Here is a 26,710-nt window from a genome sequence, read left to right on the forward strand (position 1 = left end):
GTTCTCACAACTTAAAATTTTGTTCTGGTCAGACTGTGAGACTGGGGCTGTTTATTTAGCATTATTGAGCACAGGCCTCTGAAATGGTACTGTGATACACAAATAATGGTGATAAATTAGAGATGGGGCCTCCAGTGTAGCAGTCTGTCCTCGCAGCAGTGCAAAGGGAATGGTGGGAGCTGCTCATGAAGACATGACTAAGGATATTACTGTTACTCAAACTCAGTGCTGTTTGACCGGCAGCTTCGAGTCCGAATCCATTTTGCTGCCTTCTGTCAAGTTGCAGGAGCCAGCTGTGTTGCTTTCAGACCCACTTTGTCACTGCTGGAGGGATCTTGGGCTCTTCTGCTTTTTGCTTTTTTTTTTTTCTGCATCAAGGATTTGCAAGGGCTTTATTTTATTTGCATTTGGTGCTGCTGGAGTGGGTGGCCATTCAAAGCTTCAGCCAGGTTTGCCCTGTGTTTGAGCACTGCTGAGCATGCAGCTGACCTTATCTGACCTGCACGAAGCTCGTTCTGACGTTTCTGCCTGCATACAGCACTTTATTCACCATGTAAATGACTGATGTAAGCATCGTGGCCAGTGGGTATTTACAGTGACCTTTTACCTTATGAGAATGCTGAATATAAGATTTGACAGGCTTGGCTAAAGGGGAAAAAAATAGTATGATGTTTGTAAGCCCTATATGGTGTTGAATTACCTTTTGAATTCTAGTAGGTTCAAAATTGGATTGCAGCCAAACACGATAGAAGTAAAACAGAGGTGAGGCAAATAATCCTTCAGCAGTTTTTTAATGACTGTTTTCTTTTCCAAAACTCCTTTTTTAATGTTACACTGCATCACTTTTGGGCAGTTGGGTGTATTACATGGTGAGTCTGAAGATTTGAGGGTGCAGAAAGCTAAAATAGCACTGTACGTAGCTGCTTCCAGCGTGTGGTTTTGCCCTTCCATTTTGCTTGCATCAGTGCAGAGCTACCCCCTTCTTGTGTGCTACACTCTGTTGCGTGGCTGCCTATTTGATGAGCTGATCTGATGAGTTAATTTGACAGAAGGCTATTAATTTTTCTACAGGCTTAACTTCTGCCAGGTTAGCAAACAGAGCTGTTTGCTCACTTAGTTTTGAGCTGGTGCTAAGGAAGTGATGGGAGCTTGCGGCTTGCACCAGTGTTCTGGGGGCAGGTGATAAGATGCACCCTTTTTTGCAAGAGGCAGCTCAGGTTAGAACGGCTCAGCCTGGCCCGTTTGTCTTCACCTTCCATGCGAGAGAAGCTCATTTGGCTGAAAATGACAGTCATTCATCAAGTGGCATTAACAAAGAATATTGTATGGTCTGTGCCAGTATCCAAGTGAAAATACAGAGGGCAAGCTGTTGGGGTAGACTTTGGTTACTAACCTATCTACTAAACCCTAACTTGAGTACAGAGATGCCTTTAGCATCCAGCCATGTTCACATGTGAACTGTTTTCACTATATTTCAAACTGCTGTGGAGAAAGTATTTATCATAATGGAATCCACGCGCATGGGATAAGAAGCTTCACTTTGTGTGCCTTACAAACAACTACTCCAATTACTTACATTCAGCCATCAACTAATTTGGTAACACAGATCTGGCGGACCTAAATAGATAGTTTTGGAAATGTGGCTAAGCAACAGAAACCAAAAGAGAAAGAATGCATTTCTAAGTGCAGGATTGACAGGTCAGAGTAAAGAAGACTATTCTAGATTGAGGGCAGTGTTCAGTAAAAGTTGAAGGTGTGGGTTTTCTTGATTTGTTCATGAAGAGCGTCAACAGTTTGTCTATAATAGTTTCATGCAATCAGCAAAAGCCAGGCAATTATCTTGAGGGGAAAAGTAAGCAATAGTTGCCAAACTGAATGAAAATAGAAATGCTTTCCAAAGATAAGAATAGTTGCTGATGAGCATGTCTTAGTCAAATAAAGGAACATATAGAACAGACTGTTTCATCAGACAGATAAACTAATTATGAAAATAATTTGCTAAATGCCATTTGCTATTTTGCTCTTTTTTTTTTAAGAGATAGGGGAAGGAAGAGATTTCTCTTAATTCTCTTGTCTGTGTGTTCTAATAGTCATTTTAATTGGATTTGCAGAGCTTTAAAGCAAGAACAGCCAGTCCTGCGTGTAAATTCTGATGGTGTTGTCATTGATTGCAAAAGATCTCTGCCTCAGTCTTCTGCAAGGGAGAAGTGAATCCCATTTTACAAAAACTTTAGAAATGTTGTCACCAGACAGCAGCATCTCTGGCAAGTGGAGATGTCTGTATGCAAGCTTACTGGAGGTCATGGGATGCTAAAGAACAGAAAAAGGGTTCAATCACTCAAAGATCACATTTTTGGCAGCAATTCTATTTTGTTCTTTACCCATGCTCTTCAGATTTACAGCTGGCCCAGAGTCGTCATCATCATCCAGGCTCGTCAGCAGTGTGCATATAGTAGTGTACAACTACCTGTGATGCATACAAACATTGATACTGCTAACACAAGGTTACTCTATACTGTCTTGTTTCTGTTTTTTTTTTTTCAATGCCAGGGATGGCATCTTCTATGCTTCTTGTCTGCAGAGGGTCGGTGTCCTTATCTTCTGAAGCACAAACATATCACCAATGTAACACGCCCCCCTGAAGCACTGATCAGAATGAGACCAGCTTTTCTTTTTTACTGTGGTTACGTAGGTTTTCATTAAGTGCATAAAAATCTTCCTGCAGTGTTTTCATACGGATTTGTACTCAAGCTGTGTTCTGGCTCTTCAAACAGTTGTGTGAAGTTTTCTACAAATTGGAGTTTTCATTGTTTTCCATAGTCTGTGCTGTGAAGAAAACATATGAACTAGTAGCAAGCATCCTCGTCACTGGTACCGTTGTGAATTATGAGCCTGGACTTTACTCCTGAACCCAGGCCAAGTTCCACTCCTAAATTCCTGTCCGAATGAAGTAGTTCAGGATGGGTGTTTGTGCCTACCTTGGAACAGCCTTGAGATACTGCTCAGTTGCTGCCTTCAAGAATGCAAAGACGTGGGTGATGTTTACATTAAAATTTCCACATTTAGCTCTGCACAGAAGAACTTGATGTTGAAAGAGACTCAGTGTTCAGCATTCAGGCCTCATCTTCAGGAGGTCCCCTTGAAATCTGCTTTCTTCACAGTGCTCTGAAGAGGCTGTGGCAATGACATTCTCTTTAATATCTTAACACAGTGATTGGAATAATTGCCCGCGATGCTGCCAGTCGGGGTCCATTTCCATCCTTCATTGATCCCATCTGTAGGTACCTTTGCAGTGGTAAAAACAAACATGTACACATTCTTATCTCCATATAAGTTGATTTTTTTCTTTTTTGTTTTACACTTGAGTTTAGTGGCTTGTCATGCAGGATAGTTGACATTCAGCTGTCTCTTACACACTTCTCACTGGAATGTTTACTCTAAAACCTGACTAAATGTATGTTTTCTGTAGAAAGATATGTCTTACCAACAGAAAAGCATATGCAGTGCGTACTGCTCAGCAGTGCTACTGCTAGGAGGAAAAATTACTTATTCCCATGAATTTCTCAAATAAACCCTTTTATTAATGGGACTCAATTTATGTAGCTAAAGCAAATGTGTCTATTGCAAAAAGGAGTATAGATTTTTAGCTTATGATCACAAGTTATAAGTAGCACATATAAAATGTGATAAGTGTCTGACTTGCAAGGGCTGGCAAACGTTTGGGCAAGCCTCTCATACTGAAGTTACCATGCCACAGAAATAAAGCTTTCTGAAATCCACAATTCTTGTCTTAGAATTAAGTGATGAACTCTAGAAAGCAATAAATGCCTAACGAGACGAAGCCCAGTTCAGCGGTTAAGCCGATGAATGTGGATACGGCTTGTGCTGCTTACAAACTTGAGCAGAACAGATGCTTGAGTGCCCTGAGTTGAAGGCAGGCATAGCACAGGCAGCTGGTGACGTCCTTTGGTTTCCATGGCAGTGACTTCATGTTATGTAAGGAAGTTGCGTATACACAGCCCTGGTTGTCATGGCTCTGGGAATCCTGCTCCAGCAGCCCTTTCCTGAGCAACGGTATTTAGTGGCTTTAAAAGCAATGAAATGTCCTCTGGTGCAGTTGGCTAGCTAATGCTTTTAGAGTCTAACCTCTCATTTTATTCAGGACGCAACAGTGGTGACTTCAAGTCAGTAGCACTCAGTGCAAATGATAAGATGCCTCTGAAGATCTTTGCTGTGCTTTTGAAAGAGTCAGCTTTTGGCTGCTGCAGCATAATGAGAGTACTGTGTGCTGCCTCTCAGTATACTAATAGGAAGCTTTACGTCTAAGTATGTTAAAGCATGCAGCACCCCGGGCCTAAATTCTTTTTTTGCAACAATTTTCTGGAGAGGGTAAATTGGATAACATTTGGAGAAGAGGGAAGTAAGCAAGCTCGATGAAGCCTTACTAAGAATAGTAGAAAAACTTTAAGTTTGTAAAAGATAAATGTTTGTATTGGCTCATCTGAAGTTGGGTTTCTGTAACCCTTCTCTTCCCTGTGTTTCTTTGCTTAGGATTCTCAAGTCTGAAACTGGCACCTGAGTTCCAGGCTGTGAAAAGGAAATGTGAGCTGCAGACATACATTGATTCCTTGGCCCAAGCCAAGGAACTGTGCTTTCAAGAAACGCAGCTCATGTATTTGGTTAACTTATTGCAATATTGAAAAGTTCTGTCCAAAGCCTGATTATTATTATTTTTTTTCTTCAGGGGGGTCTTATTCTGCTTTCAGCTCCTTGCTGGTGCAGCCCTGTTGTGAACCAGCACCATTCTGTGGTTTCTAATTGCTTTTACGTGCATTTCTGCAACTTTCTAATAACGTATAAAAATAAGGTCTTTCAGCCTGGGCTTTTCCTCTGTGTTGACCCAAGTTAAGAACATATACATTTTATAAAGAAGGCAACCTTTATGGTATGTGTTTTTTTGAAAGTGTGTGATATAAAAAAAACCAAAACCAACAACAAGAACAAAACCCAAGAAACTCTGTACCTGAAAACTTGGAGTTATTTTTCTTCCCCCTTTCCCCAGTTATTAGCTGGTCTAATAAGAGGTGTTCTTTCCGGAAACCTTGCTGTGCTGAGATGCCAGGCCCTTATTTCACTGCTGCCACAACATCTTTCTAATCTGTATGTATAGCTGCCTTGGCAGAGCTGATGCCTCTGACAAAGCAGAGCGCTGGCTCTTGACTGAAGCTTTCACTCAGTTTTGATGTTTCCCTCCTTTTGCAAAAGAACAAGAACACTCTTGGAGCTGTAGGAGTAAGGATCGGGCTGCGTTGCCTGCTCTGCAAGTGGAAGTGGTCTCCCTGGCAGAAGGAATTGATCTGCTTTGGCTACACCTGCAGTGTGAGCAGAAATCGGCAGGGTACAGCGTAAGGACAGCATGTAGCAGTAAGTCAATGTATGTAGCAGTGGCACTCAATCAGTTGAGTTCATCTCAATCTCCATCTTCCTTAGGATCCAGAGAACGGACAAGTTTTCTCATAATTATAGAAATACATAATAGAACAGCTCTGATTACTGCAACAGAAAGCAGTAAGGCAGAGAACGTTTCTGTTGTGTGGGGAATTATGCTGTAAACAGACTCTGTAATAAAATAACCTCTAATTCTGAGCTTAGTAATGTCTCAAAGACAACCACTCCTCAAATTCTTAACTGCAGGTACTGTTTTGGAAACAGTTTTCCAAAATGTGATATGGTACTACACTAAGTGGGAGACCAAAAGCATCTCTCTCAAAGAAGAAAGCATTTCCATTCTTTCCTAAAGTTTGTGCTCTATGTTTTCTGAAGTTGACAGAAAAAATTTCATCTATGGATCTCCAATAGAAAAAAGCAGAGAACACATTTGTTGATTTTTTTTATTTTTTTTTTTTTTTGCATTCTTGAATAGCTTAAGATGAATTATAAATGGCAGTATTTCTCAAAGATCAAATATATGCTGAATCTTCTAAAACTTGATGGAATTTAATAATATTTGGGAATTGAATGCGTTAAAGATTTAGAGAACTTCAGTATTGAGCCAGGCTGAAAATGAGGAAAGGAAAACATTCAAACTTCATCATGTGTTGGGATGGTAATGGGCTCACTTAACTTTAAAAGAGATATTTGCAGCTAAGATTTCTAGCCCTCAGCTGCAAGTGGCTTTAAGATGTAAAATAAAACTCTTGTAATATTGCAGAACATGCAGGAATTTCTTTTGTCTTTTCAGGAAACATAAACGTAGGGAGATCTGCCAGTAAAAATCCTATTGTTCAGTTAAATCCAGTGTTAGGTTGTAATAACAAGATACTGCTATTACACTACTTTGCATGCAGCATTTGTCTGAATTTGTGGGATAGGTTGAAATCCCGTGGAATAGTCCAGTTCTTTACAAAGCGTTTCTGTGCTTCCCTTGCTATTGCAAGGTTTGTGTATTTCAAACAAACACATTTTGAAACTTAGTTCTACGTTTCCTGTTTTCTAGCAGTTTTTTACCACTTCCTTCACACTTGAAATCGTCCTTTTTACACGGGTGGTGACTTGACTTCACAGCAGAGATACAACCCTGTGCTGGTTCAGATGGAGCGTTGAAGTTCAGCACGCTCATGCTATCAATACTATTATAGTTCTTGCTTTTCTTGAATAAACACCTGCCTGGTGCTGTTCTAGATGGGCAGAAGGAAGCTGTTGATGCAGTGAGGGGCTTAATGTGCTGAGTTTGGCTTAGGCCTTACAGGATCATCTCCACCTGCTGTTAGCACTCCTCATTATTGTGACTAATGATTACTGAGATCAAGTTTTTTAATAAGACCTATAGAACGTTGCCTGAAATACTGAGTGTCAGAAGACAGAATGAGATTGGCCAGCCTTCTATTTTTACAGTCAAAAAAGAATATGGATTAAACTTCTGCATCAATCTGTTACTCAAGATCTGTAGTCTGAGCTCAGGTCGTTTCTGAATAGGACAAATGCTGCAGGAAGATTCACTAAATACACTGTCAGCGTTTCTTAGCCAAAGAATCAAAACCCTTAATCCTTTTCCAGATATGCGCTCCAGATAGTGGGGCTCCAGCAACACGTATGCTTCCCATTGTGTCTCTGCCATGATAACAGTGTGCAGTAGATCAGAAAGAGAACCTTACTGAAGATGTCGCCTCATTCTTCAAAGTGGTTGGCTGGTTTGGCTGTAGTTGCACGTAGTGTTTCAAAGAAATAACTGCATCTAGTTAAACTGATGCAGAGAACAGGCTAGGACATCTTATTGAAGAGACTGCCTATGGAGGGGCAGAACTCTTGAATACATCTTCTCAATACATCTGCAGCCATCCAGGCACTTGGCTCTGCTTCTGTAGCTGAGGGGAGATGCTTTCTATAATGTGATGCTGGAGAGTTTGTGAAGGTGACCTCAAGGTGGTGTTTGATGTGGCTTAAGGTCTGTGCAAAAATAAGGAGGGAACACGTTAAGTCTTTCCACGTGGAGATGAGAATTATTTAGGCACGCTATTTCTTCCTGGTTATTAGTGTACTTTGGATCTGCTTAAGCATGTCTGAGCTATTCCTGACAGCAGGAATTTTAGTAGCCATGAGTATAGATGCAGTGAAGTTCTTTGGCCACAGCTATAAAAATAAGTCGCGTGCAAAAGTTATGCAATTGCTTCTGCATGTGGCCACTTCTTGGCCACAATAGATGAGTGTCTGATGAGGCCAACAAAATATGTATTTGTTAGGAAAAAGCGTAAGTTTTGTCTGTATTGTGTGAGAATGAGGTCACTGCTGACCCAGTGTCCTTCACTGAGAGCACAAAATACCTTAGATAATATGTCTAGATGAAGCAGAAAGTTTTAAGCACCGTTTTTAGTTCATAGTTTCTTTCATACACGCAGTGCCTTTTCAGTAACACAGCACATCATACACTGTACCAAAGACTGTAGGAGAGACTGTGAACATGAGGTGCAAAATACAGTAGCTAATGAAAGAGATACAAAATTCTCATACGTGATTAATGATTACTCTTATTTGTTAATGCAAATAGTATGCTAATGTATAAGCTACATAGAATCATAGAATCTCCAAGGTTGGAAAAATCTTCCAAGATCACCCAGTCCAACCATCCGCCTCTCACCAGTACCTCCCACTAAACCACAGCTCTTGGTACAGCATCTGAACACTTATTTCTTTGCATATAGAGAATGAACTGAATTCTGCTTCTAGACTTCCTGATTCTTTACAAGTACCTGGATGTACGTGTTTTAATTTTCCAGAAGTTACTTAAGCAGTATTTATCATCACATATCCTTGCAAACCCAAATTTTAGAAAGAATGTATATATCCAATAAAAGCCAACCACACAGCTGGTGCAGTGTGCTGTGTCACTGTTCTGAGTGCTGAGCAGAGCATGGATTGGACGCTGCTGTCTAAAGGAGAGCACTGAGGGGTGCTCAGTATGTACTCACTGTGAGCTGAGCCGCTCGGAAGTGGGCTGGAGTTTCCTCTGTGTGGTTGTGTGGCACTTTAATTGTTGTCTCACTGCTATTTTTGTCCTCTTCTTGGGGCTCTTCTGATATTTTAAGCTCAGTTTCTTGGAATCGTCTGTTCTAGCTTTTTGCCTGCTCATTTTTAATTTATGGTTTAATTATTCCACTCTCCTCTTCAGTATTTTTTGTCTTGGCTTAAGCTTAGCCAGTGTAATTTTATTACGGCAGACATAATTTATCTGTAATTACGGAGCTCTGTGGTGCCTCCTGAAACGCTTCCTGCTGGAAGGAGACACCGAGCATCTTATTGGGAGGCACTGAACGGAATACTGACAACACAACATAGATTGTATTGCAAAATCGATTCCTTAGGGAAGGTTAGGAATCGAGGAAGGGCACTGACATACAGAAGATGGCAGCTAATAGAAATGCGTGATGGTACACATTCCGTGTGCCTGCAGAAATGAGGCTTTGATACCTGTTGCTTGGTGGGAGATGGGTAACGCGCCAGAGACTTCTGGCTCCTTTTAGACTAAGCAGGAAGATGCAAGCACCTTTACAATAGTCAAGGTGTACTTCAGATAAAGTTGCCTCTGCCTTGTAAGGCTTTCTTTCAGTCTCAGCATTCCAAACCGTGCAGCTTTCTGGCATCGGGCTGGTGAAGCAGTAAAGCCCTCGCTGACTTTGCAGTGTGATCAATGAAGTTGAATTTGCAGGTCTCCATGGCTCGGCGTGCAGGCCTCCAAGTGCTGGGCACATACAGGATCGAGGCCCTAAAGTAGCATAACAGAAATCAAATAATTGTTGGAGTTAATAGCATACACTTAGTACAAATTAGAGCTCTGAAGAAAATTACCCTGTAGCGTCTTTTTCTCTCTCAGCTAAACCATATGAAGAATGTGTTGTAACTACCCAAATGAATAATTGTGCTAGGGATGAATGTGTGATTTACATTCTTAAACAAAACCGTAGCCATCCCTCAGCTTTAAATGCACGTCAAGTATTTGTGCAGGCCGCACAGAGCCAGCTGCAGTTGGGCAGCTAGCAGCGCGGTTCCCTCCCAGCTCCTCCAGGACAGAGCTGTGTGCTCTGCTTCCCACGGCTGCTGCCAGCTGCTCTTCCCTCAGGAGCTTTCTGCCTCTTCCCTTACCTCGGATCTGCTGCTTGCTTCTTTTACTGCATGCAGATCTCTGAAATGCTGGGGTCTGAGGCCCAAAACTGCTGCTGGAATTCCCATAGTGTGAAGTGACATCTGAAGGTGAAGAGCATTCTAAATATACAGTGTACATTTGATTGACTATTTTTTTGTTGCTTAAACTTTTCAAACTCTACATTTCCTGTATTGAATGCATTGCGATACCTGAAATGCTTTTTTTCTAGGCAAACTTCATGAAGAACTGAAGTAAATTTTAGCCTTTCCAGTAAGTAGAAACCAACAAAAGCACTTCATACCTAGAAGTGCTTCCTTTTCATCCTAGGTTTGTCATTTCATTGGGGACCAAGGAAATTGGTAAACACTTTTGGAATTAAACAAAAGAAGAATTGGATGGAAACAAGAAAATTTGCATAGCCTAGTAGAGATAGCTGTTAACTTCATTACATGTTCAGTAGATATCTAAAACCAACCAGGCAAGCAAGACAACTGGAACACACACGTCTTAATGATTGGTCCTTAATGTGTAAGACAGCAGCTTTACAGAGAGAATTTAATTCATTACTTAGCATTAACAAATAACTTTTTAAAAGTCACTGCTCCTGAAGGAAAAACAAATATCTGATTCATTGTCGTAAGTGGCTTTTAGAATTTCTTACTGCGTAGGGTAACAAATAAGATGGAGAACAGTTTGCACTAGTCTGTTAGAAAGGAATGTGCTTTGAATACACATCTCTCTTAATAATCTGTGCCTACCTATGAAGGAAAGCGTAATAAACTCTTATCTTCTGAGTGACCGGATTATCTTCAGCTTTAAGTGATGTTTTGCTGTCAAAGATGTGATGTCTCGATACTTTTCATCTTTGAAGAATTGAATTCTGATTTTTTTTCCCCCCCTCATAAGCTATAAAAACTGTCAGTCTGGAACTGCTGTATTTCAGAGGAATTGCAAACTCTGTAAGTAATGCTGATAATCGAGAGTACAGTAGTAAACTCAGGATGCATCTCAATAATACATCAGTTTTGATGGTAATAATGTCTACTTTTTCAGCCATTACTTTAAAGCATGAATTATGTATTTACAGATATATGGAGTTTGGGGGTCATCCTCTTTATGTTGGTGTGTGGACAACCACCATTTCAAGAAGCAAATGACAGCGAAACTCTGACTATGATAATGGACTGCAAATACACGGTGCCACCTCACGTGTCCAAAGAATGTAAAGAGTAAGTAGAGTACCCAAGAATTGAAAGCACTCATAGAAGTGGATTTTCACTGTCTCTGAGAGTCCTCATGCAGTTTATTAGCGTGGAAATATTCTTTGCTAGCTACTTGTGTTCTTCCTTAGTTCTCAGTATTTCCTCATGTCGACTGAGTATCTTGGGCAGCAGTACAGCATCTTTTTATTTCCTATACTTGTTCTTAGAAAAGGTTACTCCTATGATTTTTTTTGCCAGTAGGCTTTTCCAGCATTTGTGAAATTGTGTCTTTATTCATCTGTCGTCCATTTTATAAATGATCAGAGAAGATGCTCAGGGCTTGACTGGATTTGGCCACTGTTCTTGCTGGGCAAATCGCAAAGTGTTGCTTGGAGTACTTTGTGGCAGGAGTGAAAAAGGTAATGGTCTCTCTAGATTCCAGTTCGGAATACAAGGTGGCAAAGCCCAAGAATATCACAGCAAGCTTTGCTTATCTCCTACTGAAATGGAAGCTCCAACATTCTAGGCAATCACAGGAGAAAAATCATCTATCTGCAAAATGCCATATGCTGCTTGAAAATCATGACTCATTTTGATGTGATGCTTTTCTGCAGTATTCACTGCTGCTTTTTTATTTTTTATATGTTCTAATATTGGCCCATACAGTAAAGATCAATTAATGACATCATCAGTTCTTTTACTATATGTCAGAGTCATAAGACTAGAGGAACATCTAAGATTCTGTTCCTTGACAGAGAAGGAAATTTGTTATAACTGTGATCAAAATGACCATTACGCTCTTAACCTGTGCAGTCCAGGAATGCATAACACAACATAGTAACGAGTTTTCATGTCTTATAGTGTCTAGCATTTCTGGTATGGAAAAGCTCCTATCAGGGCTCTCAGCAACTTGAAGAGATTTACAAACGAGAAGAAGTTTAAAATACCAGATGGGAAGAGTTTGAAAGCTCTTATTAGTGAATTCTGTCAGAAAGGATCATAGAATGGCCTGGGTTGAAAAGGACCACAATGATCATTGAGTTTCAACCCCCCTGCTATGTGCAGGGTCACCAGCCAGCAGACCAGGCTGCCCAGAGCCACATCCAGCCTGGCCTCCAGTGAATCTTGTGAGATGTTGCATGTGGTGCGTGGGCCATGAAATTTCCTGTTTTTTGGATCCTTTTGCTTAATATACTGGCTAATGCTAATCTGCTTAAAGGCCCAAGTAGATCTGCTTTCTGCATGTGGCACTCTGTGATGTATTGCCAGTTAGCTAAGTGCTCTGAAGGTTAGGTTTACTTAGGGAAATGGCTCTGAAACTGCCTAAACCATCTGCTTTAAGTGAAAACATTCTTGATGTTTTGGGATGCATAAGAAAGCCTGAAGCAGGAGGGCACTTGTGGTGCATTTATGATGCACTTTACTACCATACTGCTGGTGTTTTACTAGGGCATTAAAAAGAGTCAGATGAATTGCATAGTTAGTTCTGTGTGTGTTCAAATAGTAATACAAGTGACATCTCACCTGGATAACTTCCCAGTAGAGACAGAGTTCATGGAGGTGACAGTCATCTTTTCCTGCTTACTTTAGGAATCTATGCACTGCCCTACCAGCACTTGCAAACGTTCAGCGTCAACCTGTTAGTATGTTTGTTACTTCATCCTAGATGTTGTTTTTAAGGGTGGAAGAGGTCACTGTCTTTTCACAGATGCAGAAGAATCAAATGTCTTAGAGGCGATCTCAGAATAGAACATTTCTGCTTATTTTGCCACTCTACAATCTTGTTGACAGCAGCAATAGTAGGAAATTATATTTCTATTATTGTACAGACCAGCCTGTAGGCCATCTGTCACAGCTGCCATACAAACATTAAAAAAAACAAACAACAGCAAATCAGATGTTAGGAATCTAAGCATAGCAAATGAAAACTGTAGTGCTTATGGTATTTGTAGTTTTTAATAAATAAATAGTTTCAGCTCAGCAATATTTGGAACTTGTTTGAGAATAATTTCTTACCACACTGCTTACGTAGAGACTTCTGAGGACCTATTTGGGCTGACAGCAAAGTTCTTTCCAGTGCTGCTGTTAGAATGGTTGTCTTTTAAACATGCAAATGCATTTTGTTTAGATCTGTTTTTTATTTACAGTCTGATTACACGGATGTTGCAGAGAGATCCGAAGCGAAGGGCATCTTTGGAAGAGATTGAGAACCATGCGTGGCTCCAAGGAGTTGACCCTTCCCCTGCAACAAAGTACAACATTCCTCTTGTGTCATACAAAAATCTGTCCGAGGAGGAACACAACAGCATAATACAGCGCATGGTTCTTGGTGACATTGCAGACCGAGATACTATAGTGGAGTAAGTTCTCAGTCTCCTACATGAAGTTCATTTTGTGCCACCGTACGAGATACAGCACTGGTGACCTGGGTGTTTCAGTGTTGAAATGTCAAGCCATTCAGTTATCAAACGAAGTGTTACAATCTTGCTCTCTGAGAGCATTCTAGGATGACAAGTACTGACATGGATCCAGTCTTAGGCAAAACTTTAAGGAGGTGTTTTGGAACAGTTTTCGTTTCCTGCAACACTTTGCAATCTTAAGCAAATTTGCTTTGAAATCCATGCTTTGACTTGTGCTACCTATCCATACTAGTTATGCCTGTCCGCATGCATACGTAGAGGTGATAAATTCTAACATTTTTCCTTCAGTATGCTGGCATATACATGGATCTTTGTAATTCAAAGTACTATTTCTTATGTCTGTGTAATGCAAAATCGTCATTGCCACTGAGTGAGCATACTAGAAAGCTGCATAGTTTCTTCTAACAGATTAAAAACCCCAACTCTTCACAACATTCAATGCATTGAAAGAGGGTGTAGCTGTTTTTTTCTATTTGTTCATGTTTGACCTGGAAAAAACTCTTAAAACCTTAACATTGGAGGGAGGGGGAGAAAAATAAAAGAGATAACAAAACAGCAGGGTCACTACTTACGTTTTTAGCTGCTGGTGTCCTTTATGTTGGGATTAGGAGTATAATGTTATTGTGAAGTTAACGTGACAGCTGTAAGATAATGGAAGTTTTTCATCTGGTTGCTACATAAATGAGTGTTGGGAATAAATGAGCCAATGGGAAAAGCCTGCTGCTGGTGCATAACATTAACAAAATACAGTTTTATTCTTTCAAGTATGGTCAGCAAAGGAAGAATTAATTTCTTTTTGAATGGCACTCTAAAAATATTCTCATTCACCTAAAGTGAACTGATTAGACCTGTTGGCTCTTTATTTTTAGGAAGACCAAGACAATTGTCAGGGTATCAAAAAGACACAGTTGTGTTTGCCAGGTGCTGTGCCTAAGAAATACAGCAAGATGTGCAAACTGCGTGTCCAGTTCTTAGAAGCCACTGATGTACGGTTTGTTTCTTGTTCTGTTGTTTCCGTAGGGCACTGGAAACTAACAAATACAATCACATCACTGCTACGTACTTCTTATTGGCTGAGAGGATTCTGCGAGAAAAACAGGAGAAAGAAATTCAGACCAGATCTGCAAGCCCCAGCAACATCAAAGCGCAGTTCAGGTAAGAATTAGAGAAGGTAAATTTTTTTCTTCTTTTTTAAATTTAGTGTCTTATTGAATTGTTCAAGTACTACTTTTATAAAGCTGTGACGTGCTTATTTACTGCCAGTTTTAAGTGGGTTCAAATAAAGTGCTGTGGACAATTGAGAAGCTGTTCACGAATTAGTTACCAATATTCTCAATTTCTACTGTTTTTAGAAGATGGGTAAAGAATTTGAAGTCTGTATATGAAGGAATACCTGCTGGGAACAGACGTGTTCGTTGACCATCAGATCCTCATAGAAAGTTTGTGCAATATCCTTGGGGGGAAAAAATCAGTTGCATTGTCCTTAAATGTGATGGGGAGTTACTTAGAGATGAGAAATTACTTGAAGTTGACGTTAAGGAGTAGTTGTTAGCTTCTGGTTCTGTAAATCAGGATTAGAGCAAACTTCTTCAGGTTGTTCTGTTCTTTTTAATATAGTTAGTTTGATATGGCTGTTATGTAAGAAAAATGGTTGAAAACTTCAGTCATCCATTTAAAATTACTGCCATAGAATTCTTAGTTTGACAAAAAGCACCTTGGAGTTTTCAAAGCTTCAGTTTGTTGACAGGCAGTAAAGCAAAGGGAGGAGAGGAGAATTGTGCCATGTAATTAGTACTGATGTGTTCAACCAGTCCCCTTGCTGTGCAGGCCACTATCACAGCATCACATTTCCAGTTACAGAAGCATATGCTTATGTTGTGAGTAGTTTCCAGTTGCACATTGATTCTGGGGCATATGAGTTTTGAACAGTTATGTTTCTTAAATGCTTTCTTTTTAGTTTGCTGAGTAAGTGTTAGAATACAACAAGAAACCTTCTGCTGTTAAGAAAAATCATTACTGGCCCATCTTGACAATCTTTCCAGTGAAGATGGAGGTGGTACTGAGGCTTTTGCATTAATTTCTGCCCTCTGATCTCCAGTCTTTTCAGAAAGTTGCCTTATGACTTAGGTAAAATGTTATTGATAATCACTGTTAGCAGTAATAGCAGTTGTTGGTAGCTAATCTCTTAGTGAGAGAAGAACACGAAATGCTTCAGTTGCTACTGTCCTTCAGGTTTGTTAATGTAGCAAGGAAAAGACAAGACTGGTCATTCATGCTAGAGGGCTTTTTGTGCAACTTTTCTTGCAATGGAAGTCATAGAAGAGTGGCAGAAGAGCATGAATACTGTGATTCCCTTCTGCTGCATATCTATATTTTACTTGGACTAATTGATAGAAGGTACTATCATCTCAAATACAATCTTAACAAAAAACAAAAACAAAAAGAGTGCTTGTTACAAATTAAAGGTAAGCGCAGTGGAAAACAGGTTCTAGATGCATCATCTGCCTTGATTGTGACCTTGGATTTAGGCTGAAACTTTTAGGACTTAGATGAATCACTTCTGAATATCCTTCCATCTACCTGAATAACAAGTTGTTTTAGAATCTTACAGTGGCTATTATCAGAATCTTTGTTGTCTGGAGATTGTGTGCTAGATTACACTGAAATCTAGTTGCTGCACAGAAGGGTCATCTCTCTCTGTCTGCTCACGTAAGAAACATTATCTGATGTGGCATGGTGACAAGTGCTTTAGAAGAATTATTGCTGCAAGTACAGGTTTTAATCTACAGAAACTTAACTGGTCTAAGGCTTGGTGTTACAGAGCTTACCTCTTTTCAAGGTCACGACTATATGCCTTTTGCTCTGCACTTCTCTCTGTCCTCTTACGTCCATCAATCTCTTTTACAAGAAATTCAATTAGAACATCAAATGTGTCTAATAGTAAGTATAAGCTGTAAAACAAATTAGAGGAAAACTTTGGAGTTCAAATGAGTTCTAAACCTACAAAGTCTGCTTTTAAATTGTTTTTTTCATTGTATCAGTATCACTTTTTCTGTAAAACAGCTGCTCCAGTTAGATGAGGAAGTGGGACACATAGATTTATTGAATCTGAATCTTGATATGATTTTGTAATGTTGAACAGAGTAGTTAAAGTCTGCGTTAATAGCGTGAATTTTCTTTGCGTGACAAGCAGATCCACAGTAATTGATGAACTCTTGCCATTAACAATTCCAGGTAGCGTTCAAGTTACTTCTTTTCTCCATGGTGGTTCTAAATGGAAAGTATCTAGAGTGATCTTATGGAAAGGACAACGGTGATGCATTAATTTCATTTTGAGAGTTTAGAAGATGTAAAAGTTAAACATGAATAACTCACAATTTGGAGTTTTCCTTCTGGCCCACTCACCTTGGACCTACTGGACACAATGTGGAGGAAGACAGGGAGGTAAACGTGGGCTACTGTGTGAGATACACGTAGTATTGGAGGCTTGCTGATGTGACTTCCATCTACAAGAAGGGCTGTAAGGAGGATCTGGGGAACCACAGGCCTGTCAGCCTGATCTTGGTACCAGGGAAAGTTACAGACCAAATCAGCTTGGGTGAGATCACACATGTGCGTGGCATCCCGGGGATCGGGCCCAGCCAGCACGGGTTCATGAAAGGCAGGTTGTGTTTGACCAACCTCATCTCCATCTGCAACTGGGTGACCAGCCTGGTGGATGAGGGGAGTGTTGAGCAAATACAGTTCTAACACAGATGCATCTATTAACTCTAAACACTTGAACACAATGAGAATAGCTGGTGGTCACCCTGATCTGAAACTTTTCTGCTTCCTCTCTGCTTTCCAGCCATACTTTGTTTCTTACTTGGGCTGGAGAGTTTTGCAGCCCCTTCTGGTGGCATGCCCAAAGTAAGGTTGGCAGTATCTTGTAATGTCATCCATACACGAGCAGAAGTCTCTTTCCACTGCTTCTCGTGCTAGATTATGTTAGCTAATGTAAAATCACATGATGAGGAAACTGCTTTTAACTTCAAGATAACTTTTTGAGAAGATAGAAGAAAACTCTTACTCTGTACAAGGAGTGTGGAGCTTATGCGCAGTCACTGTCAAGGTGGTGAGTTCTTTTGGATCAGTCTTCAAAATACAGGTAGAGAGGAAAGGACTGTCAGTCTTTGTTCTTAATTTATTGTGTACGTGATGGGAAAATTACATCTCCCAAATGCAAAGTAAAATATAAATCGTTAGTACCAGCTGCTGATGGTAAACCTGATTTACTCTCAACTGTCACTTCAGTTTGTTTTGAGACACTCATACAGTTTGAACTTTGATTATGCTAGTTTATTAAGCAATCTGAATTCTGAATTTATGGAACTGCAGTATTCCTGTTGTTGAGGTAAGGTCAAATAAATGTGTGTGACCTTGATGCATATGTTTGAAATTAAAGGTGATTATTGTGGAACAGAGCTTAGTCTGAATGAAACTTACTTAAATAGGAGAATGTTCCTTCTGACTTTGCTTTTCAGCCTCATTTGTGTTGATTTTAACCTGATTTTTGTAGTAAGAGTACTGGGGAAAAAAGTAACAAAAGCTTCAGAATATTCTAAACCACTTTTACTCATCTTGTACCTGAACCTTCTTGCGTCTCTCCTCCGTGGCACCGGTGTTTCTATGCCTCCTTCAGATTACTGGAAAGGCAGTTATTTAAAGCTTTGTATTGCTTACCTCATTTTCTGAGTAGTGAATTTTTTTAAGATTCCTTTTGACAGAAAACAACATTTCTAAACGATGCTTTTGTAAATATGACATTCCTTTCAAGTAACAGCATTTCCAAAGGAATGCACATCTTGAGAACGTTTTTTCTCAGTTACTCAGTACTGCCCTTTACAAATACACAACTCAGGCAATCTTTGTGGCAGTTCTTAAGCTCCTCATGTATAGTTCTCAAACTTGCTTGTGTGTTTTGAGATGATCGCCATGATGTGACTTTTATCTTTTGTACTTCTGTAGGCAATCATGGCCAACAAAAATCGATGTACCCCAGGATCTGGAGGATGACCTTACAGCTTCTCCTCTCTCCCATGCAACTGTTCCTCAGTCTCCAGCTCGCACGGCAGAAAACGTTCTCAATGGACACAGAAGCAAGGCTGCTGGTGAGTCAGCAAAGAAAGAAGAGATCCCTGAGTTAGCAGGGCCGGCACTCTCGGTAGTTCCATCAGTGAGCTTAAAACCCACTACGAGCGGCCGGAAGTGCTTGTTCAGAGTAGAAGAAGATGAAGAGGAGGATGAAGAAGACAAGAAGCCTATTTCTCTTTCTACTCAAGTTGTTCTGCGCCGTAAGCCTTCGGTTACAAACCGACTGACTTCACGAAAGAGCGCCCCAGTCCTCAATCAGATCTTTGAGGAAGGAGAGTCGGATGATGAGTTTGACATGGACGAGAACTTACCCCCAAAGCTCAGCAGGTTAAAAATGAACATCGCTTCGCCTAGCACAGTGCACAAGCGCTACCACAGGAGGAAAAGCCAGGGCCGTGGCTCTAGTTGCAGTAGCTCAGAAACAAGTGACGATGACTCGGAAAGCAGGAGGCGCCTCGATAAGGATAGTGGGTTTACTTACTCGTGGCACAGGCGGGATAGCAGCGAGGGGCCGCCTGGCAGCCAAGGAGATGGTGGTGGACAAAGCAAACCAAGTAACGCAAATGGAGGAGTGGACAAAACGAGCCCAGGTGGTGATAGCAAAGGTGGGGGAAGTCCCTCCAGCAACTCCAGCGGCAGCACCAACAACACTTCAGGCTCCACTCGTCGATGCGCCGGATCTGGAAACTCAATGCAGTTATCCTCTAGAAGTGCAGGGGAACTGGTTGAAAGCCTGAAGTTAATGAGCCTTTGCCTGGGTTCACAGATTCACGGCAGCACTAAATACATTATTGATCCTCAAAACAATCTGACATTCTCCAGTGTAAAAGTACAGGAGAAATCATCGTGGAAAATGTGTATAAGTTCCAGTGGAAGTGCCAACCAGGCTTCTTCGTTGGGCAGCCTGAAGTTCTTTTCTGACCAGATATCAGACACGGCAAATGAATTGGAACGGCTAAAGAACAGGAACTTGAAAAATAACGTGCTACAACTACCTCTCTGTGAAAAGACGATATCTGTGAATATTCAGCGGAACCCAAAGGAGGGCCTGCTGTGTACCTCCAGTCAGACCAGTTGTTGTCATGTCATTTGACAGCAGCCTGACTTTAATAGCTTGATCTATTTGACCGCATCTTTCTTCCTGTTCAGAGCTGTGAACGCCTTGTCACTGAACCCCCTTTTGTTGTCTTAAGATTTTTAAGTGGGCTTTGAGCAGTTATTTATTACGTTTTAATTTTGTGTTTGCTTGATGATATGACAATGCATGGTCTTTGCATGCTGCTAGCCATTATATTTTTTTTCGACGAAACAGAATATTTTGTTGTGTAGTTTTTACATTTATAATTTTACTATGGAAGATCTGGATTAAATTAAAATGACTATCTGGATCCTAATGTAAATGGAGCACTTAGAAGTTTCACGTTCTGCACTTAAACTAGAGAGAGAGGAGCTTTTGTTCACTTGTGAAATGTTAATTCTTGTTCTGACCTTCTGTGATATCTAAAATCTGTGATATGTGGCATACTTCTATGTGTCTGAAACAGAACCAAAGCAATAATGTTTTGATGCTGAAAACTCTTCAGGGAGCTTTCAGATGTTCCAAGGCTTGTACAAAGCAAAGATGCACTGAAAATTAGCGATCTTGAAATATGAGTTTAAACCCATACCTATTTGTCTTAAGTTATGAAGTGGATAAAGTTGTGGCTCAAAAATCAGAGTGAAAAGATCTCGTTTTGCTAGAGGCAGTTGCGTTGCATTGTTGGGTTGGGTTTTTTTGTTTTGTTTTAAAGAAGCAAGTAGATTTGTAAGGCAGCTTTTTTCCCATAGAAATATGTTAATATTACAAGCAGACAATCTTTTTTAATATAACAGAGGTAAATTATTAAGCCTACTTCTGAGGTTTTACGTGCTAACTGAAAATAAACTATTTGTATGAATTACTTTCATTATTTGTATATCACGACACTTAACATTTTAGGTTTTTACCTTGTGAGCCTTCCTCCCTGTTCTCTCCCAGCCTCCTGGAGATTTCAAAAGGCAGTAAGGGATGGAAAACCTTTAATTGGATTCAAGTTGACGTAGTTCCTGTCACTTACGTTTTTCTCATTATCAAATCAGGCTCTTGTACGACTTAAAGTACTGCTGTTTGCCCATACGCACGCCCCTTATTTTCCCTCAGTTACATGCTTTTTGTCAATATTGGTGAAAATAGCATATAGGAAAGTATTTATTTTACAACTATTTGCCTTTCTGTTGGGTTTCTCATAGCCACGGCGAGGTCTTGTTTTAGAGTATTTGTGTACCAGTGGGTGCATTTGACAAGAGAAGGGGAATTTACTTGTGGAATTTTATTATCTAGATAAAAATATATTGCGGATTCCTGGTTTGGGGAAGGGCGAGAATGTTTTATTTTTTCATGCTGTGCACTGGGTCTTCTGAGCAATGCTAATCAAACCGGTGGTGTTATGTAGCAGCGCCCTGGCCAGACGTTGGATGTCTGAGAGGAGTTTACACTGTTGAGCATCTTGTCACGTTGCAGAATGGCCAATACAATGTATTTCATGTCTGCTGTAGAGTGAGTAGAGCACCAAAGAACTGCGTTACACTTGGTTGTAATTTCTACAGTTGATGACAGCTCTTCTCATTAGTAAAAGACTTTACTAAGAGGACCTGAATTGCGCGGGGTTTCCCGCCAGGGATTTCACATTCTGCTTCCTAAACAAGGATGTGATGACGAGCATTTTACTTTTAAGTAAGTTTTAGGAGAGTTGCAGTTTAGTCAGTGTGGTATTTATAAATGAAAAACTGCAAGAAGAGATGTGTGGGTGAAGCCATAGAACATACTTGCTGACGTTTTTTGAGCAGGGATCTTCTAAAGGGCCAGAAATAAGATGTGTGGTTCACGGACAGTGAGCGTAACATCGAAGTAGGAGGAAAAGTTTATAAAGGGCATTGGCAATAAACTTATTTGTTGCAGCTTTTTTCCAAGCATTGTAAATACTCTTTCCTGATATTATGTACAGCCTTGGAATGGCACCTTTTAACTAACCCCAGGTGTATTTTGTTTCCCATGTTTTTATATACAAATGTATATATGGTGCTCACTTTAGAACAGCAGTGTTGATCATTTATGCTGCATAGTTGTATTATAGCCTTACTAGTTGTGTGTGGTTGGTTGACCTCTGGGCGTACAGCTGTTAGTCTGAGTGGCGTCCCTTATCCATCTGTTGATAGGTGAATGACTGTGCATGTGGTGTACGTTGTATTATGTCGTCACGTAGAAGGAAGGGCGAGAAGAACCACTACATTAAGATACTATTGGACCAAACTATTACTTAGAGCGAGTAAACAGTTCCTTGTACCCCTTAACGTGTCTTGGAAAGTTGCATATAGTTACAGTAGTGTATAAATTAAATATTGTGCAAAAACAATTAGTCTTGTATTTTTCTGTATGTGTGTATATATTATATATAAAATCATGTACCTCTAGCAACTTCATCTGTATTTAAGATGTGACAATCTTGACACAGGATTTTAAAAGTAGCAGTATAAATAAGCAGAATTAACAAACAAATATAAAAATTTCTCACCAAGAAAGAATTTGCGTGTGTGTGTGTGAGCGTGTGTTAAGAGGGTACAGAAATAGCAGCTGATCTTATTGCTTCCAGCAGTGTTTGGCTTTTTCATTGTATAAAACTTCATGATGTGTGACAGACATGGAAAATCCAGTTAATAAAAGTACTATCTTGACTGATGCATAACCTATGCTGTGCATGTCAGTGCAGTTTGTTACTCCCAGTGCTCAGTGTGTAAGGGCAGTGCACACCCTGCTGATCTCCCTGCACTGCAGGCTTGACTTTCAGAGCAATGTGTGCTGGGAATGAATTCTGGCAGCAGACACTGGACAGTCACTTCAGCATCACCCCGCCAGGGTCTCATGTAGTAATATACAAAAGCAGAAGATAGCAGGAAGGGAAGCTGGCACACACCTTTGTGCGTGGCTGTACATTTATTTGCAGGGTTTTTTGTTAACCTGCTTCTCTTCTCTTGCAGTTATAAATTGCTTGCTTGGGCTTATAGGGTGTCATAATTAAGCAGAAAGCTACTTGAGCAGATGCCAAAGGGGAAGATAGCTGTTTGTTTCCTAGGCAGAACTTCAACACAACCTAAGGAGTTGAGTGTTTGGTGAACTTTACAGCACCCAGAGACCATCTGTGATGATCCTGTCCTACTCACTTTCTTGGCCAACCTAGGGCAGCTGGCTGGTGCTCTTCTCTCTGCATCCAGAAGCTGTGCAGTACAGAACACAGAGGGTTTCAAAGTCTCAGATAAAATATTTGTTGTGTGTTCATCAGAGACCAGCCTTAGCCACACACACATCCATGACAGTTGGGAGTGACGTTGTGTCCACCTTGCTGGGAGCTGTTAGAAATAAGGTGCTTCACTTGTCTCAGGTTTGTCTTGTTAGGTAAAATAATTGGTTGCATATCAGTTTGCCATGTCTGTAGGCAGCCTGTTAACTGATCTGCTTGTAAAAAAGTATGTGAGCAGAAGTTTCAGCAGGGCATTGTAAGTGCCTTTAATCCAGCCTTAACCCAGAACTGTTCTTCTCTGCAATATAGAACAGTAAGAGTGAAAAAGAACCAAAAAGTGAGTATCAGGTCTTGCTGGTTTTGTGCAGAGAAAGGAGGTAAGGTGCAGCACTGTCTGAATGTAGGCAGTCACAGGTAGCGGGCAGCCAGGAGCTAATGCTGCTTATTTACTGCAACTGCTTCACAGTGTACTGCATACAACGGAGTTGCAGTGTTTGGGCTGCCACGTGCTGCTAAACATCTGCTCTTGAATACTTGGTCTAAAATGAAGTACGTCAGTACAGAACTGCAATGCCTAAGCTGAAATACAGGCACAGGCTGTCAGTGTCATCACTTAAAAGCCACTGTGCCTTAGCACGTAGGGAGTCGATCAACGCTTCTTTGGCTTTGTTTTCAAGGTACTGTGAAAAGCATTTCAGGTTGAGGGGAGGAGTAGCTGAGCCACTAAGCAGCACAGCTGGCTTGTGCTTTCACACTGCTCTGCCCGTTTTGCCTGCAAGTGCCTGATTGCTGTCTGTATCTGTCTGTGCATGTAACCACTAACAGATTCCTCTCTGGTGACTCAGGAAAGAACTGTGTAAGCAATACCCCATGAGAGGAGAGAGAGGCTGGGCACCCCAGCGTGCCAGGCTCCATCTCTAACAGTATGGCAGGATAACTGGTGCTGCCAGGGCTCCAGAACCCTCTGTGCTCAGCTGGAAGAATCCCCACGTACTGATTTCCAGGTCAGGGTAAGTGAGGGCTTGGTGAGTTAACTGTGACAAAATCATAACCAGAGATGCTCAATGCTGTGTGACCACACAACATTATTAGGGATGGATGGCATTCAACAGGCCCTGTACTATCTGCTCCAAAAGTTATGTTCATCACTGGTGCCTTTAAAAAAGTTGTGGCTGAGAATGTGCTCTATCAAATTCCATCATTGTGCTCTTTGTATCTGCTGTAGTTTCCATGGAAATAAATAGGAGGCATTACTTTTAAAGCAAGCTACATAATTGTATGCAATTAGTGTACCACTGCTTTATGATGAGCTATCTGTGTGAGGATGTACCCATAGGCTTTGGTGGCTGTGACCACTGCTGGGGAACATCTGAAGTCTGGTCAATGCAAAATGTGGAGGTAGCAGCAGAGGAAAATGCAACAATCTCTCTCTCCCCCCTCCTGTTTTTAAGAGAAGGCAAACAATCGTGACTTATTAACTTGTATTTGCAGACATCTTTCATCAAGAGCAAATAAAGGAATGTGCCAGCCAGTTATACCAAACTTGGCTGGCAGACTGGAATGTCCTCAGGTGACTGAAAAATGACAGAAGACAGCTGAGGCACCATGACAACCTTTCCAATGGTACAGTTGATACGAGTAAATCAGAGCAGAGCTGTCTGTCACCGATGCTAGATTATTGCTTGCGGTACAAGGTGTTTGAGTAGTAACATCTTAACATAACCATACTTGGGCCAGCTTGAGCATGACTCATTTGTTTGTCTGGTTGGGCTAAAGCCAAGTTACTCATCAAAGTCATGGAAGAACGTTGTTGTGAGGGAAGGCCAGGACACCTTCCTTAGGAGCAGTGTTTTTGTGGCTGCTTGAGTCTGCCTTGCTCTGATGCACAGGCTGGGACTATGCTTTTGAGGCTGAAACTGCAGTTGTTAAAGGTTAACTTACCCTGGCCTATTTGCATGGTACTGCAAAAGATACCAGTTTCTAAGAGTTGAGAACAGTGAAATAGTGACTGATTGAATTCTACTATACCAGAAAGGGAAAAAAAAAATAAAATCCATTGACTTTCCCAGGCAGTAGAATTGTCCTGTGAAAAAATACTTGGGGCTTTTTTAAGGGCTTCACTTGTCTCTTAGACATGCCATGTCAGGTCTCCCCAGCAGCTGATTTCTCTTGTGTAACATCTTCCTGCTCCTACTCTCTCTTGAGAAATACTGGACTGGAGGAGGTAAGAAGGGACAGAGCTGTTTTTCTCCATAGGCACCAGCTGCCACATACACTCAGCTCCCTCAGTGCCTGAGGCCTGGGAGGAGTGCAGCTCAGCTGCAGGCCTGCAAGCCCAAAGGGCTGATGAGCTCTCTTACACTGAGCCAGGGATCGCCTGCATCACATCTGCAATGACAGATGCCATCCTCACCACATTTTAAATCAAGCCACAGGGTGCAGAGACCCATTCTCTGTAAGGTAGGAGGCCATCAGTCTCCAAGGCTGACAGTGAGTCACCAGGCTCTGCAGTTTCCACCTCCTGGACAAAAAAGGGGAAAGCCACTCCAAGGAAAGAGGGCTCAGGGAGTAGAAGGAAGGGTGCCTGCTGGCTTCACTTACTCAAACAGGGAAGTAGTGCACTGATGTTTTAACTCCTCAGTGCGAGGTAAGACCTAGTATCCCCAGATCAGAGTAGGTTAAACCACCCAGAATTGCTTGCCTGCTGAAATAGGAACTTTTCCTCTTCTACTGTCCTTATGTTTGCCGGAGGGGCTGCAGGCCAGCAATGCCAGTGAGAGGTCCTGAGTCAGCAGCCTGCCTGGGCCACATGCTGTGACCTGCAACTGAAACCATACCTGAGGAGAGAATTTTTTCCATCACCATTAATTTGTATTGCACTTCTCCGTAAAAACAGCTTTCTGTGCTGCTGCTGCTAAGCAGCAATATAAAATTCAAGTTCTCTAGATAGGACCAGGCTATTCACTCCCATGTGTTCTTCACCCCAACCAGGATTCTCCTCCAAACCAAACCCATCCTTGATTTCTCCCTTCAGATTGAGACATGAGAGCTTCCACTCCCACAGGCCTTAGGCATGCAGCTCCTCAGACTGGGAACAGACACATGTTACACAGCTTGCAAAAGGCAGTCACCAGTAAATACCTTATTTATTTTTTCTCATGTTTCAGGAGCAGTTCAGTGACAAAATACAACACAGCACCATCCAGGTAATAGTTCTCCATGGACCAGAAATGCTCTATCATGATTTTAGCATCACAGCTGCTGCACAGTGAGTTCTCCAGGGCAAACTACTCTCTACATTTGTGTAAATGACTGCCATACACTTCACTCACACGCTATGGAGGTTGTCGTGCCTCCACACCACCTGGCTGTAGGCCACCCAAGGAACATTATTACCCCCAGTCCTACATATCAATACTGAGCAGAAGTGAATGGATTTGCTCAAGGCAAGGATGGCTGCCGAGGTTGCTCACATCACCAGGTACCCAAACCTTACTATGTATTTTCCTATTAGGCTGTAGAAAACTGGAAGAATGCAATAACTGTGAAGACAAGTACAAAGTCAGCTTTGGGTAAGCCATTACTTATTTCTTTCATTTGACTACAGCTGAGATGCAACCTGATTCCTTTTCCAACCAATCCTGAGGCATTTTCAAAGACAACCCATGCAGCTGCCATTACAAACCTGCCCACTTCATGCTCTGAAAGCAATACCAAGCAGAAGACAACAGGCTCCAGTCATAGCAGCTCTTACATCTCAAGAGGAACCATCCCCCAGGTTCCTCACTAACCATGCTGACCAGGCAGCAGGAGAAAAACACTGAAATCTGCAATGGTAGCTTTTCTACACGCAGCCCCAGGAGCGTCATGCATAGGTAAGGTACACCTACTGCAAATTCAGGTCACAGCTGGAGAATGGAGATTACCCATGGTTAGGGGGGATTTTGGTCCTGTAACTGCCAGAAAGCAATTAAATGTTATTAAAATGACTCTTGTGAAATGCCC

General features: G+C 41.2%; 1 protein-coding gene and 1 long non-coding RNA gene across 6 annotated transcripts in view; one reads left to right on the top strand and one right to left on the bottom strand.

The window, feature by feature from the left end:
• The window catches only part of SNRK (SNF related kinase), a 37,848-nt gene extending 16,025 nt beyond the window's left edge, over positions 1-21,823 (top strand). For both annotated transcript variants that reach the window (XM_042888457.1, XM_042888458.1), the window contains exons 4-7: positions 10,725-10,866; positions 12,987-13,199; positions 14,280-14,414; positions 18,267-21,823. In XM_042888457.1, coding sequence (XP_042744391.1) covers positions 10,725-10,866; positions 12,987-13,199; positions 14,280-14,414; positions 18,267-19,485 — 1,709 coding nt within the window. In that variant the 3' untranslated portion in view covers positions 19,486-21,823. The remainder of the gene's footprint in view (positions 1-10,724; positions 10,867-12,986; positions 13,200-14,279; positions 14,415-18,266) is intronic.
• LOC122189339 lies at positions 580-26,702 on the bottom strand. Of its 4 annotated transcripts, none has more exons than XR_006181790.1 (4): positions 17,329-26,702; positions 12,856-16,210; positions 8,466-9,738; positions 580-3,285 (listed from the first exon to the last, which is right to left on the bottom strand). It is a non-coding gene; the product is annotated as an uncharacterized LOC122189339 (long non-coding RNA). The 4 variants fall into 4 exon arrangements; XR_006181788.1 differs by having other exon boundaries at positions 593-3,285; positions 8,466-9,259; positions 9,637-9,738; positions 12,856-26,702; XR_006181787.1 differs by having other exon boundaries at positions 590-3,285; positions 12,856-26,702.
• Between the last annotated feature and the right edge of the window lie 8 nt (positions 26,703-26,710).

The sequence above is a fragment of the Lagopus leucura genome, unplaced genomic scaffold (assembly GCF_019238085.1).
Source record: "Lagopus leucura isolate 7727_CA_CO unplaced genomic scaffold, USGS_WTPT01 Super-Scaffold_100157, whole genome shotgun sequence".
NCBI classification, from domain to species: Eukaryota; Metazoa; Chordata; class Aves; order Galliformes; family Phasianidae; genus Lagopus; species Lagopus leucura.